The sequence below is a fragment of the Centruroides vittatus genome, unplaced genomic scaffold (assembly GCF_030686945.1).
Source record: "Centruroides vittatus isolate TY-2023 unplaced genomic scaffold, ASM3068694v2 contig_854, whole genome shotgun sequence".
NCBI classification, from domain to species: domain Eukaryota; kingdom Metazoa; phylum Arthropoda; class Arachnida; order Scorpiones; family Buthidae; genus Centruroides; species Centruroides vittatus.
Genome location: NW_027122558.1, coordinates 979,458 through 997,590, shown reverse-complemented (window position 1 = coordinate 997,590; position 18,133 = coordinate 979,458). Strand labels below are relative to the sequence as shown.

General features: G+C 33.5%; 1 protein-coding gene across 5 annotated transcripts in view; it reads left to right on the top strand.

Annotated features, from left to right (window-relative positions):
- The window catches only part of Pxn (Peroxidasin), a 107,196-nt gene that overhangs the window by 68,807 nt on the left and 20,256 nt on the right, over nucleotides 1–18,133 (top strand). For all 5 annotated transcript variants that reach the window (XR_010881900.1, XM_067279060.1, XM_067279061.1 and 2 more), the window contains 3 exons: nucleotides 601–834; nucleotides 12,069–13,162; nucleotides 14,214–14,403. Coding sequence is in view for 4 of the 5 variants with exons in the window: in XM_067279060.1 (XP_067135161.1) it covers nucleotides 601–834; nucleotides 12,069–13,162; nucleotides 14,214–14,403 (1,518 nt within the window). In the remaining variant the exon portion in view is untranslated. The remainder of the gene's footprint in view (nucleotides 1–600; nucleotides 835–12,068; nucleotides 13,163–14,213; nucleotides 14,404–18,133) is intronic.

Sequence of the window (18,133 nt, the reverse complement as noted above, 5' to 3'; positions counted from 1 at the left end):
ATTATTGATACAAATAGTATAAATCTTTTATATAAAATTTTTATAGTTGAGAAGATTCAGAGAATATTTTGCAATAATTCAATGTTCAATATTATTAATTTAAATAAAGGGATTGAAGTCATTGGTGTGTATTATATGACATCATGCTTAATTATAAAAAGTGTTGTAGATGTGAGGCAAGATAGCAAATAAGGTATTTTGTATTAATGTATTATAAGGTATTCAAAAGGTTTTATAATTTTAAGAAATATTTATATATTTTTAAAACTTCTGTAGCCAAGGAGGGATTGAAACAAGAATTGATGGACTCTGATCAATATGGATTAAGGAAAAGGATGTGTTAAATCATTAGTCTAAGATTAAAAGAAGAAAAGTTTTATATATTTTGTATTAGGCATTATTTTTAATAAAATCACCTATGTAATTATTACTTGATCATGTAAGATTTTTTCATCTGATGTATTTTTAAAACAATTGCTTAAACAGTAGCTATGAAGTTAGTTTTCTATTTACCTTTGAATTATTTATCTTAAAACAATTTGTATAAATTAAATTTTTATTTTTAAATTAATTATATAATACGTAATTTTTAATTTTCAGAATTTTCATATTATGACATTTTATCGCCACATCAGTTAGAATTGTTGGCGAACTTGTCTGGTTGTTTAGTTCATCGACCAAAAATATCTTGTTCCGATATGTGTTTTCATAAAAAATACAGAACGTACGACGGTACTTGCAACAATTTTGATAATATTATGTGGGGAGCATCATTGACTCCATTTCAACGTCTACTTCCTCCAATTTATGAAAATGGATTCAATACACCAGTAGGTAAGATATCCATTTGCATTAAATTAAGAAAAAATTGACACTATAAAAGAAATTAAATCTTATGTTAAATATCAATTAGAAACACATTATAACAATATTTATATCAATAATTACAAAAAGTATTACCGTATTTACTCGCATATAAGACCAGGTTTTTATTCATTTTTCACTGCTTCAAAAACACAGGTCGTTCTATATGCTCGAACGAAAGGTTCTTTGCAATAATTTTTGTGAACCGTGTATTCGCATTTTTACCGGATTCTCACCCTCTTTCTTTTAAAAACAAAAGTATTTTATCTGGGTTGTTTGAATTGTTCTTGTGTATTGTCAGATGTAAGGATTAATAGCAATAGGGAAAGCAAAGTTTTTGAATTGAATTCCAAAGTCACACGGGAGCTGGATATAAGTTTTATCCATTCCTGTGTGAAAACAGATGATTCGAAAAAACTCGTAAGTGTATTCGACGAAAAGTGGATTCGAGAGCAAAAAATGTTCCCAATTGTTCGGCTTTACAAGAACATATGTTTTCAAGGAAAAATCTTGTAAAATTGACGTTTAAAATACCAGTATTTTTTGCAGGACAATGTGTGCACTTACGTGCATTTGATATTTTACTTGTGATTGTACAAAATAAAATCAGAATCGTATTAATAAATCTAATTTTCTTTATTTCGATCTTTAAAGTCGCACCTCAGGTAGTATTTTATAAGATAAATTGTTTTGTCCTGCACCCCATTCTAAACATTTTTGATCCACCATTGCTACAGTCTATTGTATATTATTTTAAGCATTGTTATTAGTCGTTTTAGCCACTCAGTTAATATATAATAAAAGATATTTTACGTGTAACTTTATTATGAGAAAAGATCATACAAAAAATTTTTAAAACAGAAGTTTACAGTAAACAATAATAAGTAATATTAATAAAGCAAATACAAAACAAAAATCACATTTCCAAAATAGTAATTTTGGAAATATGATTTTTATTTGTTATGCAGGTCTTCTGTAATACAAATAAATGACTTATCATCCTTTGGTGTTTAATATAAGAATATTTGGAAGAAATTTCTTTAAAATTGTAATAGTCTTTTGTAACTGTAGAATTTTTTTGGATGGCAAATTTTATGAAAATTAATTTGCCATCTGATGAAATTCTACAATTGAAATTTTTGCAAAGATTTGTCACCAGGAGGAAGCTAAGAAAATTATATTTACCAGTGCCTTTTCCTCAGTATCTACTGAGGAAAAGAGACTGGTAAATGTAGATTTTCTTTTTAATAAAGCTCAAGTATCCTTGAGTGGTTAGGTTGGAAAAAAAAACAAAGATTTCTGTAAGATCCGCCAGTTCCAATTTTAACTTTGTAGTTTTAATTGGATATCTTTGTGTTTTTTGAAGGATGTTTTTAAAACTTGACAGCCAAGCAGCCTAAAAAGAAAGGTTGGGTCGTCAAATGTTTATATTCTGGAACACTAGAAGTAAATAAATGGTGGTTCCCAGTTTGGACAGACTGTCTTCAAATTAATTTTTACAGTCTTTGTAATTTGATTATTTGCTAGTTTGACACATCCAATAATCCAATACTAGTTGACTCTATGGTATTACCAGCACTATTGCCAAAGTATACAAACTTCCCATTAGTTCAAATTTCAGTTTCCTCTAAATGTGGTAATGATCAATATCATGTAACATTTAATGATTTAATATCTTACCCAATCTTAAATACCCACTAAATGATATTAAAGATTGTTAGGCTTGTCTTCTTAGGCAGCTCAAAAAAATATAATAAAATACTATTCCTTCTAAATTTCCATAGTTGCCTCAATTTACCACTAAATTTAGTGGGAATCTACCAACTTGATAACACTGGATGTTTTACGGCAGTTGACTAAGTTGTCAGATTTGTTTGCAAGCCATTCATTACATATTACTTCCAATAATCAAGCAATCTCCTTAATCCAGTTCTGTGCTGGTTCCATTTATATCAGATTTTTAAGATTGTTCTCTACTTAATTCAATTGCAAATTTTTTTTATTAATATTAATTTATTCTCTATCTAGTGAAACATATCAATCATCAAATCAAGGAGCCCTTTTTCTTTTCATTTGAAACATTTGAGAAGTCTCTTGGCCATCTTAAACATTCTAATGGACGACAGATTTTCAAACATTTATAGTTTAGAAATAGAAATAGTTTAATTTCTTCTTTTTATTTTTTCTGTTCATATTTAATTTCAATTTTTACCTTTTAAATAGGGTTGATCTGATTTGAGTTTTCCATTCCTATGAAGTCAGTCATCTCGCTACTTTATGTCTAGTTTCTAAACATTTAACATTTTTAGAATTCTGTTCTTTTATTATTACTTTCCATATTTCAGACAATTTTTCCACATTATTCCTGTTTGCTACTCCATGATCTAAGCCTGCTTGTATATCTGTTCTACTGTGGTGTACTACATGAGGATGAATAATAAATACGAGATTTTACACAATAGAATAATATTTTATTATTGGTTCACATGGTCTTTTATACACTATGTTCTTTGTGATCCCAACTATACACCACCGATATATATATGGTCGGTGCGGTAAAACCGTATACACACAAAGGGGATTGATGCATTTACGCGACAATGTTCTCTGTTTGTAGCCCTTTCCGAAATAATACGAATTAACTTAAACTATCTTAAACTAACTTATAATCTAAAAGAAAATAGAGGAGAAAAGAATGAAGGGTAAGAATAGAAGAAAAAATGCTGGTGGGGTACCCGGGTTTCTTTCTTGTCTGGTCTTCACTCTTGACGAAATGGAGACTTGCATCGCAGTCACTTGTAGTTGTCCTTTTCAATAGCTCCGATCAAATAAAAGAATCTATATTGCCAAACTCTCAGTTTTAGTTTTCGTCTATGTCAGTTCTTTTCCTGTAGACGACCTAAGCACTTTGTCTCGATCCGTGACGACGACCACTTTCTTTTCCATCTGCTTCTTCTCAACGCTAGCCTCGGAATGCCTCACCCCGCTCCCTGACTTGCCTCAGGGTTTTGTTTTACACACTTGTTTTTCGGTGTTATTCTACGAAATTGTGTTCCCACCAGCGGGAAGGAAAGACCGTTAGAAAATTCGAAGAAAAGATATAGAACAAAAGATTAACAAAACTTAATATTAGGCTTAACGCTATATATATATATATATATATAGTAATACATACAACAATATGGCGTATCACCACACTATTATTCTTATACTAGCAGATAGACCCAGCGTTGCTCGGACAAAAGTTATGATAACGAAGATTAAGATTATTTACGTTATATAGTCAATCTTACTCTTTTCACAGAATGAAAGAATTGGGTCCCCCCTTTTTTAGACTAATTAGAGAATTTTTAGATGGGTCTAAAAATATGTTCAATTTCCCGAAAAAACAAAAAAAACTGCATCTGCATCTTGCACATCACTTTCTTTTAACACTTCCATTGTTACTTAACACTTCTATTGTCATTTAACACTTCCATCAACAATGGAAGTGTTAAGACTTAATCCTGTCCCTCTCCCCCGTGGGGAGGAATTTCGAAAAATCCCTTCTTACTGAGCGTTCTCGTGACATACCCTAATTATGTACCAAATTTCAACTTTCAACTCCTAACCGTTTGGGCTCTGCGCTGATTATTATTATTTTGTTGGGTTAAGTGAGATATACTCGTTAACACCGGTGGCTGTGTACTATGCCGGACCAAAGTCAAGGCATAGTAACCAAAACAGAAATTAAAGAAGTGTATCAGTGTGTGTGTCTGTATTCAGGAATTTTTCTCACAATATGACATGTATTCAATATAGTGGCCTTCTGTAGTGTGATGTATGTGTTTCTATTCAATTCTAATGTGCCCAGGCTTTTGTGTAGTGTGTGTGGTATGACACCTGTAGAGGAGAGAACAACAGGTACAATAAGCACCTTATCCATCCTCCACAGATGCCTTATTTCCTGGGCGAGTTCTGTGTACTTGCTAATTTTTTCAGTGCATGCGTTTTGTATATTGTGAGTGTTTGGAATGGATATGTCTATAATGTATGTGATTTTATTGTGTTTGTCAATGAGTGTGATGTCTGGTCTGTTGTGGTAAATTGTTTTATCTGTGATTATGGCTCTGTCGTAGTACATTTTGTGCGTGTTGTTTTCCAATACTGTCTGTGGAATGTATTTGTAGTATGGTTGTGGATGTCTGCTAATTTGTGTTTCTTTGCAAGCTCTTGGTGTATTATATTTGCTACTTGGTTATGTCTGTGTAAATAATCTGTCTGTGCCAAGAGCTTGCAACCAGAGGTGATGTGTTGTATAGTTTCTGGCATGATGTGACATTTTCTGCATGTGTCATTTGTGAGTGTTGCATCTTTGAGTATGTGTTTTCTGTAGTTTTTAGTATTTATGACCTGATCCTGTATGGCAATCATGAATCCTTCCGTCTCCCCAAAGAGGCATCCCCGAGCTAACCAGCTGTTTGACGCAGTTTTGTCAACAAAATCCTGGGCCAGATCGTAAGGATGCCTGCCATGGAGTGCCTTTCGAGCCCACGATTGCTTAATGGTGTCTATGCTTTTTATATGTTGTGTTGTGTCCATATGATGTGAGTGTAAGTTTAATGGTGTGTTATTCGAGTCTGCTAGAGTTACTGCTTTATGTAATTGTGATGTTTCTTGTTTTTTGTAGAAAAACTCTCGCAGTGACTGTATTTGTTTGTAGTGAAGGTTAACTATGTCAATCAGGCCACGTCCGCCATCTTTACGTGGAAGGGTTAATCTTTCTGTGGCAGATTTAGGATGATGTTGTTTATGCTTAGTAAGTGTTGTTCTTGTTTTCCTTTGGAGTTGCTCAAGATCAGTGTGAGTCCAATGTATAACTCCAAAAGAATATGTGAGTACTGGGATGACATATGTGTTTATTGCTTTAACTGTGTGTTTTGCATTTAATTGTGTTCTGAGAATAGCATTTAACCTACTTTGGTATTCTTTAATTAATCTTTGCTTTATTTGTGTATGTTCTGTTAGTTTGGCCTGTTGGAATCCTAAATACTTGTAGAACTCGCCCTCTTCCATGGATTCAATAACGTCTCCATTTCCAAGTGCAAAATCTTCTTTCTTCAGGATTCCTTTTTCTATGTGAACTGTTTTGCATTTATCTAGGCCAAATTCCATTTGTATGTCCTTGGTGTATGAATGTGTGATTTGTAGGAGTTGATGAAGTTGTTTTTGTGTGGATGCATAAAGTTTTATGTCATCCATGTACATGAGATGTGACAGTGTAAACTGTGTTGTTTTTTTGTGTCTGATATTGTAACCATATTGCGTGTTGTTTAACATGTTGGATAATGGGTTCAGGGCTAAGCAGAACCAGAGAGGACTCAAGGAATCTCCTTGAAAAATTCCTCGCCTAATAAAAATTTGGTTTGTTTGTATGGAAGTGTTACTAACCCTGAGATGTAGTGTTGTTCTCCAGTGCTGCATAGTGTTTTGAAAGAATGCAATGAGTGATGGATGTATTTTGTACATGTGTAGGATATGTAGCAGCCAACTGTGTGGAACACTGTCGAATGCTTTTCTGTAGTCTATATATGCCATGTGTATGTTTCTGTGTTGTCTGTGTGCTTGCCGTAGAATGACTGAATCTATGAGTAACTGTTCTTTGCATCCCCTGTGGTTTCTACGACAACCTTTTTGTTGTTCTGTTAGAATGTCGTGTTCTTCAACATGTTTGTATATTTTGTTTGCAATACAGGATGTCAATAATTTGTACAGTGTTGGAAGACATGTAATTGGTCTGTATTGTGTGGGGTCTGTGGTATTGTTGTTTTTAGGTTTCATGTAGGTGATGCCCTGAGTAAGAAAATTTGGCATGTCTTGTGGATTGATGATGATGTGTGTTAGGTGTTTAGCTAGTTCCTGGTGCAGTGATGTGAACTTTTTGTACCAGAAATTGTGAATGTTGTCTACACCAGGTGTCTTCCAGTTGTGTGTTCTGTTAACAGTGTATTGGAAATCATGTATGTTTATTTCAGCACAGGGCATAGTTGGTATGTTGTGCAAGTTTCTGTTCTCCTCCTCGATCCAGCCTGCATCGGCATTGTGCGTGACAGCACTGGACCAAAGAGAGGACCAATATGTTGTGAGTTCTTCTTCTGTTGGTGTGCCACTGTGCTGTGTAACAGTGTTTGCTTTGTTATTAATTTGTCTGTAAAAGAGTTTTTCATTGTTTGTAAATAATTTATTTTGTTGTTTTCGTAGTGTACATGTTTTGTATCGTTTGAGTCTACGTGCTTTGGCAGCAAGTTTTTGTTTTAGTGTATCAATGTATTCTGTAATGCGTGTGTTGTGATGTTCGTGTTTTGTGTGTGTTTTTATTTTCTTGAAAATGTTTTTGAGCTGTTTCCTTAATTTGGGTGTTATGTTGTTTTTAGTGTATTGTGTCAGCCTGCCTAATTGCTGTCTAATGTCATTTATTTGTGTTTCTATTCTTCTCTGCCAGGCAGGTTTGTGATAGAATTGTGTTTTCTGTGTATTTGTCTGTGATTGTACTTTCAGTCCATGTTGTGTCACTACTGTGACTGCCCCAGCATAAACTAATGTATGAATGTCTGAGAGTGTAGAAATTGAATGAATGTAGTGTGGTAGTAAGTGAGTGTTTACATAATTTAGTGTTTTTCCTACTTCCTTTGACGTGTTGATTTTTGGTATTCGTGGTCGTTGTGTGGGATCTGTACCTGTATATTTAGTGAGTGTTTCCTGAAATATAAGTGAGAGCGTATTAACTAAATCCAAGTCTATGTTATCAGTGATGGATGAGGAAGTGTCTGTAGTATCATTAGTGGTAATTGTTGTATGTGTGTTATTATCAATGCTTGTTGCTGGATTATCCTGACAGGTTACATGATCTTCATTAATGTTAGATGTTTCTGTCTGTTGATGTATTTGATCAGCAACCTGTTGTTTGATAAGTTCAAGTGTTGTTTGTGGAATAAGGTTGTTGTGTATAATTGTTCTTTTTTGATCAACAACCCTTTGTTCGGTGACAGTGAGATGAGGATACTGTTGTGTGAATCTATGGTGTAGTTGTTGTCTGTATGCTGTCATGTTTGTTTCGAGTTTTGTGATGGTGTAATAAGTACGGATGATAAACTCGTTCATTTCTACTGTCCATTTCATCCGTTGGCGTGGTTTTCCAGCCTTTGTGGTCTGTGGATGCATTGCCACAGAAACACCAAGGCTGGGTTGGTTCCTCACATCTGTTGAGGGCATTGCAGTAGCCATGCTTGGGCCGGTGCTGCTTTCTCCACCGGTAACCAAGGGAGACTGTGACCTATTTTTCGAACGTGAGCCTCTGCCTAACCCACGAACGCGGACCTTGTTAACCCGGGCGACGTCCGAGCCGGTATCACACTTTGATCTAGTTATTACCATGATGAATATCTCCACAGAATGTGGGCGTGGTCACTCTTAGCTTCATTTCTCCCCATAGACCTTACTGGCATGGGTGTCCCTACCAGGAGCTTATGCTCCAGCCTGCATTGCCCTATGGATCAGTAAAATTACTGGGCTCTCCCACCACGACCAGGTGGTGACCACGGGAGAGTTATTATTATCTATTATTATTATTATTATTATTATCAACTCGTCTCGATTATATATATAGATTAGCTATTTTATTTTACTTGTAAGTATCCTAAGCTGTTTCGAATCCACTTTTGCATTAGAATCACTTGCCTCCCTTCCTAGCATTGTTCCTAAAATCATTCCAATATTCTTCCACTTGAGTTTATAAGGTCCTAATCATTGGTCTTACGTAATACCTGTTTTTGTCTTTACTCTTTTTTATCTTTACTACATACACCCCAACTGTCTGAGGTCTGGAATCTTAATTTTCTCATTTATTAATTTGATAAATATACTATTCATCTTAAAAACCAAGTTTATCTATCTCTCCTTTAAACACATCTTCATAATCTTATATGCCTGCATAATATCCACTTTTAATATTACTCTTCTTTCTTCCCTTTTTGATCTTTCTGTTTTTCTTGTTACCATTTTCCCTCATTTTTATAGATTCTTCCATTTTGCTTCTTATCCCCTTTACAATCGTCAGAGAAATCTTCACTCTTACAAAATTCTCTCTTAAAATATTTAATTTTTCATTTTATAAATCTTTTGGGTTGTTGTTAAACTAAGTGCTGCATGCAGAAATCCTTGTAGCAGTCTCATTGGTTAAATTTGCAGTGCTTGTTTTAGTTGCTTTTCTTGCTGCAACAATAATGGCTGCCTCCATGGTAAAAATATGCAAATTGAATTCTTATATGACATGACAGTAAAGTTATAATGTTTTGATCACCATGAAAAAATATCTTGCTTGTACTAATTTTTCATTTAAAATACTCATTAGTAAAATATTTTATTTTAAATATACAAGTAATCTACTTAAGAAGATGCCCACAGCACATAGAAATTGCTGAAAAAATTCAAGTCGGAACTTCGAACACCTACTGTGTAGTCATGCTAATCCCATTTAAATCACTGGGGGCTGGATTTATAAACAAGAGCAAACTTAAAAAATTGTGACTCATATTTTTCTCTTTACCAGCTAGTACTAGGCCTGTTAGATATAGTCCACATATAAAAAAGTAACATAGCAGTAGCCTAAGGTTACAAATGAAAGTGAAAGCATATATTATATATAATACATATGAGCACTGCTGACAAGAGTTATAGCTACAGGGGGGCTATGAAGCTTAACTATCTCACAGCCTTTGTAGCTATGGCTCTGATTATATAACATAAAAAAAGTCATTGACATGCCAAGAGTTGCCCACCTATGGCCTAGGATACTGAACAAAGAAGATGAAAGAATAATAGAACAGATATATATTTAAGCAGAGGGCTTAGATCATGGAGTAGTGAACAGGAATAATGTGGAAAAATTGTCTGAAATATGGAAAGCGATAATAAAAGAAGAGAATACTAAAAATGTTAAATGTTTAGAAGTTATAAAGTAGTGAGGTGATCAGCCTCATAGTAATGGAAAACTCAAAGTAGATTTCTCCTATTTGAAGCTGAAAATTGAAATTAAAAATATTTTAATTTGTTCTTTTTATTTTTCCTCCGGTCATTTTTAAGATTTAAAAATGTTGAAAACTGTTGTTCCCTTAGAATGCCAAGGATGAGAATTCAAATTCTCATTCTGAATGGAAAGAAAATGTGCTCTCGATTTTAGGTTTGATATGTTTTACTAGATAGTTATATAACATGGGAGTCATTGTTTTGTAGCTGTATGCCATGTGTTTGTATATAGTGTATATTTTATTATTATTTTTAATTTCACTTTCTCACGCTTTTATCTCTTTCTTTTCTTTACCTATTGTTTTTCCTCTTTGGAATGTCTCTCCGACATTCCTTTCCTTATATGGTCATTGTATATCCCCTAAAACAAAGAAAGGGTGCACGACCCCTGAGGGGTCGAGTACGAAACTAGAGGGCAGGAGGGTCGTGAATGTGAGAACAAAAAGGATTCGGACTCAAGAAAGAGGGGTGAGACGGGCTTCTGGTGCGTTCTGGCAGTGTGCAGAAGAGAAAGAGTAGCGTTTCATAGACGGACTAAAGAATTTGTTGCGATCGATCCATTTTGTTTGTGATCGATTCATGAGAGTTAACTGCGAATTTTGGTATCCGAACGGTCGACAAGCGAACGAACTGAAAGGAAGAAGAGAACCCCCTCGACATATTTTGTGTAAGACCCTCGCCAAGGACGTTAAAAAAGTGACCGATTCTTCGAAGACCTCAAAGACCAACGCTGGCTACCCCCTTTCCTAACTTCTTACATTTTCTTACCTGTCCTTTATTCTCCTCCTTTAGTTTAATATTAGTTTTAATTTTAATTTTTTTTTTTTTTTCATGTTAGTAATAGTATAACATTAGCAATAAGATTAGTTTTAATTATTTTCCTTTTGTCGCGAGCTATATATGAATCGGGGAATTTTTGTACAACATTGTTCGCTCATACGATTATTTCCATCTGTCGGGACAGAAAATATACTGGCATCCTAAAAGAACCTGTAGCTGATAACTTTTACCTAAATTAAAATTTACCTTTTCCTTTTTATTTTGTTTTCCCATGTATTTCTTTTAACAAAGAAAAAAAAAAAACACATTTTCACAGTTTCCTTGTGTTGAGAATCTACTCTATTTAGTTGTTGACTTTTTCTCACATTGAATTTTTAACAATTTACATGCAATCTGCTGCAATTAATTTAGAAAATTCAGATATTTTGATAGATGCAATATATATATATATATTCACATTCTTTTAAATTAGAATATTTGATAAGAGTTTAATTCTGATGAAAACTAAAAAGATTTTTATATCTTCTTTCTTTCTTTTGAGTAAAATGATAAATAGTATTATTTCTCTTAAATTACCATTTTTACAATATAGCAACAAAGTATAGACCAAAGAAAACATTACCTTTTTTTATTTTGTACAAATTAAAAAAATATGACACATGTTGAACTTATCCATACTACCAAAGTGACATGATTTATGAAACTATTGAACACCAACACAAAATTCCTGACAATAGATGATCATATATAGAATATTTTAACTAACAACACAGTCTCCATACAGTTTCCTCTTTTGTTTTTTAAAAATCCCTCATTCTGTCTTCAAACACCTCTCTTGCTTGAACTCTCAAAAGCAATCATAATGACAATGCATTCCTTGGTTCATTTACTACTATGGGGCAAGAAAATCAGATTAAGAAGAGAGGACTAAGATACTCAAGGTCTGTTAGTTTCAGAAAGTTCAATACAATATAAAATAATGGTTTGCAAATTCTTAAAAAAGGTTTATAGCTTTTGTTTGAAATGTTAAGACTAATAATTCATTGATGAGACATTGATCCTGAAAATATTTTAAATATTTGTAACTTCTTCAATGTTATATAATAAGTCACATAAGTTATTAGTAAGTTCTGTAGAATTTTTTATTGAGAACCATTTTATATTTTTTTATGAAATTTTTGTTAATAAACTTAAAATAATTGAATGAAGTAATTATTTTTAAGTATCTAAAGCTAGATTTTGTTGATCTACTGTAATGGCCACTTGTCTATTGCAATAATATTAAATTATTCATATAATATTATGATGATTCTTTCAAATATGTATAATATAATATTAACTTTTGACATTTAAAATTTTAGGTTGGACTCCTTCAAAATTATATCATGGATTTCGAAAACCTAGTGCTCGTCTGGTATCCTCTGAAATAATAACTACAGAGAATATAACACCTGATTCTGAATATTCTCACATGCTTATGCAGTGGGGTCAATTTTTAGATCATGATTTGGATTTCTCTCTTCCTGCTGTTAGTCATGCAAGTTTTGTAGATGGTGTAGATTGCAGTGTATCTTGTGAATATTCCCCTCCTTGTTTTCCTATTGAAGTTCCACCCGGAGACAAAAGAATTCGGAATCATCAGTGTATGGAATTTGTTCGATCGAGTACGCTCTGTGGATCGGGTTTAACATCTTTATTTGTTCCCGAAATAATGCCTAGAGAACAAGCCAATCAACTCACTTCATTTATTGATGCTTCTAATGTATATGGTAGTACAGAAAAATTAGCTCTTCACCTCAGAGATCGTACCAATGAACTTGGACTACTAAGAACTGGACTCGTCACGCGCTCTGGAAAACATCTTTTACCATTTAATGATGGGCAACCTGTCGACTGCAAGCGAGATCATCAAGAAAGCAGTATGGACTGTTTTCTTGCTGGAGATCAAAGAGCAAATGAACAATTAGGTTTACTAGCAATGCATACTTTATGGATGAGAGAACATAATAGAATTGCTACTGATTTGCATTCCATTAATTCTCACTGGAATGGTGATAAATTGTATCATGAAGCAAGAAAAATTGTGGGTGCTGAAATGCAACATTTTACCTATACTCACTGGTTACCAAAAATTCTTGGGGAGAAAGGAATGAAGATGTTGGGTTCTTATCAAGGATATAATCCAAATGTTAATCCTTCTATAGCTAATGTTTTTGCTACTGCTGCATTGAGATTTGGTCATACACTTATTAATCCTATACTTTTGAGATTGAATGCATCTTTTCAGCCCATACCAGAAGGAAATCTTCCTCTCAGAAAGGCTTTCTTCTCTCCATTCAGACTTGTTGAAGAAGGCGGCATAGACCCGTTACTGAGAGGTCTGTTTTATGCAGCTACCAAAATAAGACAGTCTGATCAAATTCTTAATTCTGAACTCACAGAACATTTATTTGCAGTAAGTTTAAAATTTTGATTGTATTACTTTTAAAATTATTGCTCAAATATAAAATAAATAAATATAAATTTTTTTAAAACATTTTGACAAAATTTCTTTCATATTTCTCTTTAGAAAGGAAAAATATGAAGCAGATTCAGAAATTAAGTTTTGATTGGCAAGTAAGGTACAGAAATTTACTTCATAGAAAAATCACACCTTCTGGCAGTAACTGCTTAATAAACAAACATTATTATAATAAAGAAGTAGAGAATAATGAATATTAAAGAAACTTACTTCTCTGAACTTATGCTTATTTTTCAACATATTCTTCAACATATTCACCTTTGAGGTTCAGAGATTTGTCATAGCAACAGATAAATTTACTAGTCAAAGAAATCTTTCCACCAACTTTGCATGGTTGCTTGCTTCTCTTTATTGCTGCAGAATAACAATACATGCCAAAAGTTGTAAAGAGAGAAAAAAACTACAACAGGCAATTCAAAACAAAAGATGTGTCCTACTGAGCTCTGGAGTAATTTTGCTTCACAATAGTGCATGATCAAAGTCCACCTACAGCACAGGAATTGCTGAAAAATACAAATGCAAAATCTTTGAACACCTGCCGTATAGTCCCGGTCTATCAACTTCAAGTACACAAACAAGTGAAAGTCAGTTTTTGGAGGACAATACAACAGTGATGAAAATCTACAGACAACTATGCAAGGTTGGATCTGTAAGTTGGTGGAGTAACAAGTAGTTGCAAAAGCTCATCTGTTGCTTTAACAAATGTCTGAACCTCAAAGGTGAATATGTTGAAAAATAGCTGAACCTGTATTTTCCTATGACAGTTACTGTCATAGGAAAGTACACATTCAGTGACATAAGTTCAAAGAAGTAAGTTCCTGTTCCTTTCTAGCCAATCAGAACTCAATTTTTGAACTTTCTTTGCATTTTTTTATTTCTAAAGAGAAATATGGAGGGAATAACTTTGGACAACTTTTAAAATTGTTTTAAAAATAAATATTCTGACAAATAAAGTGATAATTGGTTATTATTTATTGTATTTTAGCCAGCTCATCTTGTTGCTCAAGATTTGGCATCTCTAAACATCCAAAGAGGAAGAGATCACGCCCTTCCCAGTTACAATGAATGGAGAAAATTTTGTAATTTAAGTGTAGCCGAAAGTTTTCATGATTTGCGACACGAGATTCATAATTTTGAATTGAGAGAGAAACTCAGGGAACTTTATGGACATCCTGGTAAGACATTATGCTCCATGCTTTTGTGAAAATTATTTTTTAATTTTAAATATATTCAAGACAACAAAATTTTGATAATCTGTATAATGCTGCACTGTAATGTCATTCAAAAAAACTGGGCTATAATTTAATATTAAAAATGATTTACACAATAATCTTTTATTTGTTTAGATGAAAGATTATTTAAACAAATTATTTCTTGTCGTGTTATAATGACTAAAATGTAACACTTAAATGATATTTAAATTTAATTTTTTTTTGTATATTTTCTTTAGTTTTTAATTAATAAAATTGACTAAACACACATTTACTTTTAACATTTGCAATTTCATTTAAAACTGTCTTATTTTTATTTTTGTTTTCTAAATGATTCACTGAAAAAATATTACTTTGTAATACAAACATTATAGTATACAAAATAATCTAAATGTCTATGTACAATTTATGGTAGTTTTTTGCAAAATGATTAATATTTGATATTAGAAAAAACTATTAAACATAGTACCCAATAGTCCAATAAATTCAACAATTGAAGAGGGTTGTAAGTCCACAACTGGCTGATTTTGGGCTATCAATAGTTTTTCCTCTGTGTATTTGTCGTTATCTGTCCATACAATAGAAATATGTATCATACCTAAATGGCTAATTGTGAGCTGTCACAAGCATTTAAAGTTTGTGTGTGTAGAATAAGAGTATACATCCAAAATGTATTTATAGTAAAACTTATGTAAAACCAGAATTGCGTAGTATCAAATAGTTTTTCAGTTTGGCAGGTTTCTGTTTTATTCAGGTTTGTTTTGAACAGGTTTTACTGCACTTCTTAAATGCTTATGGGAAAATGGCAAGATAGAATGGTATATGCCCATGGGCTTGTACCCTTTTTGTTACATAGAGGGCATTGTTGCCAAATTAATTTTCAAATAGGAAACTCTTCCTGCTCAGTACACTCTTCTTGAAACTTTTTTTAACCTGTTGAATTGCAATAAAAAATGAAAAATTCCTGGAAAAATTTTTTTATCTAATTATACTTATTGAATAAATAACTAAGAACACTAAGAGAGCCTATTTATTTGTTTAGTATAGTATTGTTAAGGTATTTTTTCTATATAGTCCAACATTATGATGAGATATCTAATTCTGTCAGTTTGATGCAAAAGGCTTAGTGTTGTGTTGGAAGTATGAGACCCCAGAAATAGTTCAGATTTAAAAAGGGCATACAAATTTTGTAAAGAATTATTGGTAAGAGACAGAGAAACAATTGATTCTGCAAGTGTCGAGTTACCTGCATTGGGACAGTGACACTGGATCTTGACCCTGACCCTTCTCTGTTATACAATGGTGAAAGGGAGATGGATAGTCTGTCCCGGGCATACCTTTCTTGTGACCCGAACCCATCTCAATTTTCCACCTGGAAACAGGTGAGAGACCAATCATGGAGCAGGGAAGGGGAATCCCAATCAATTAGAAGAGGATTTGGGGATGAGAATTCTATAAAATCTTGATCTTCAAGGACATGGCATGCTCTCTCTCCATAAGTGTCAACAACATTTTTCTTCTGTCATCAGCATCACCTTGACCCAAAGTGCTGTCAAGAGTCATGATCAAAGTCAACAAAAATCTGTGCGCACCTGCCTAGTCTTTTGGACCCCAACTTGCTGCTGCACTGGGGCTGCCCAACAAACAACATCCAAACGAGTGTCTATGCATGCAGAAGGATCAGGACATTAAATAATTTTTGTTTTCCTCAAGGACTCCTTACCTGTGTAAGAACCTTTTGCTATTAATAAATGATTTTTGTAAAGGTACTCTTGTATTCTCTCTGACCTCCTTCATCACTGCCCACATATGCGAGGGCCCTTAGACAAGAGATTAAGGATTCCCTGTAAGTCGGCATACTCGCACTGGTCAGAGAAATGGAATTTTAAGTTCTCGATCTCCACCACCATCAGCTTACTCATAGAAGCAATGTCTAATGTGAAACTTGTTGATTTTACTGATTTGCTAGTTCTTTGGAAGAATTGGAATAACCAAGAAACACATTTTGGATAACAGTATGTTGAATTATTGTTTATAATGTTAAATAAAGTGTATTAACATTGACCAAAACTCTTGTGTGCAACATAAGGATATATGTCCAGGGGCTTTGCGTGATCACAACTGTGTTGACATCTGATCTATTGGACAGATTTTGTGGGACCAGAGGTCGCCCTATGGCGGTGCAAACGGTGCAACTGCACCAGGCACCGTCATAGGGAAAGCACAGAAAATGCTACTATAGATCGTCTGCACAAAAAATAAAACCCAATCACCTTATTACTAGTTAACCCTACCCGCCTAACCTAACCTTCTTTTTAGCAGACAATAATTTGTTGTTCAGAGGAAGCTCTGGATCTGAAACACTATACTCCTAATAATGGTAACTTCCTGGGTTTAGTGTAACTGCTAGGAAAATTTGAGCCTGTGATGATGGAGCACCTCCACTGTATTGTTAATAAGGAGATTAATGTCCACTATTTTGGCAACAAGTTGATAGGCCTACTTGGAAATGAAGTTTGAAATAAAATTTTGACTATGGCAAAGTCATCTAAATATTTCTGGATTGCACTCCTGCTGTCAGTCACGTTAAACAATTATCATTAACATTGCATTTTGTTGACACTAATGAAGGTGAAGTCCAAGTATGTGAGTGTTTTGTTGTTTACAAGCCATTACCCTATGATTGATGTAATTGAGAATGCGTTGGTCACTCGATTTACAGAACCATCCAAATTTAATGATTTATGATCCTTTTTATACAATATCAAAACAACTCCTGAAAAGTCCAAATTGATAAAAGCCTGTGCCGATTTAGAAATAAGTTTAACCGATGGGGAAAAATGTGACATATCTGGTTGTGAATTGGTTGAGGAACTTTTACACCTGAATCCATTGTTGAAAGAGCTTGAATCAGCAAAACCAATAAAAGTTCAACTTATTAAACAAAACGGTTGGCAGGATATATTCCTGACTGTGTGGACAGCACTTCGAATTTTGCCGACCATACCTGTAACTGTCGCCGAAGGAGAACGAACTTTCAGTAAATTAAAACTCATTAAAACTTATTTACATTCAACCATGTGTCAGGATAGACTGTCAGATCTAGCAATTTTATCTATAGAAAATAGTATTGCCCAGGACTTGCAAATTTTTTTTATTATTTCAGAATAATTCAAGTGCAAAAGTGAGGAAGGTGGCAATCCATGCTTTTTAGTTTCTTTTTACATTTCTTAATTTGTTTCAATTTTAAATTGAAACAAATTAAGAAATGTAATTGAAACATTGTAAATAAATATAAATTTGACTTTTGCGTGAAGTAAGCGTTATCTGTTCCATAGTAGTTTGAATAAATCTTTTCAAACAAATATTGTTTCTTTTTACTGTTATTGTTTCTTATCCATACTACTACTATGCTGATCTTTTGGAGGTCTAAGTTATTAATAATGTGAAAAATGTATGTTATCTGTAGTCTCTATGTATAGTTTAATCTCTACATGGGTACGCAACAATGAGATCTGGCAACACCTGAAAACCTTGCTAGGGCTGCCTCTGTGTGGGACAGAAATCTTCTATGTGAGATCTAACTGTGGGCCACCAGAAAAATCAAATATCAAATACTTAGGATATAGCACAGTTTTTGTAGATATCAAAGCATGGGTGTATGGATATATAATTGAAGATGTTTGATCAAGAA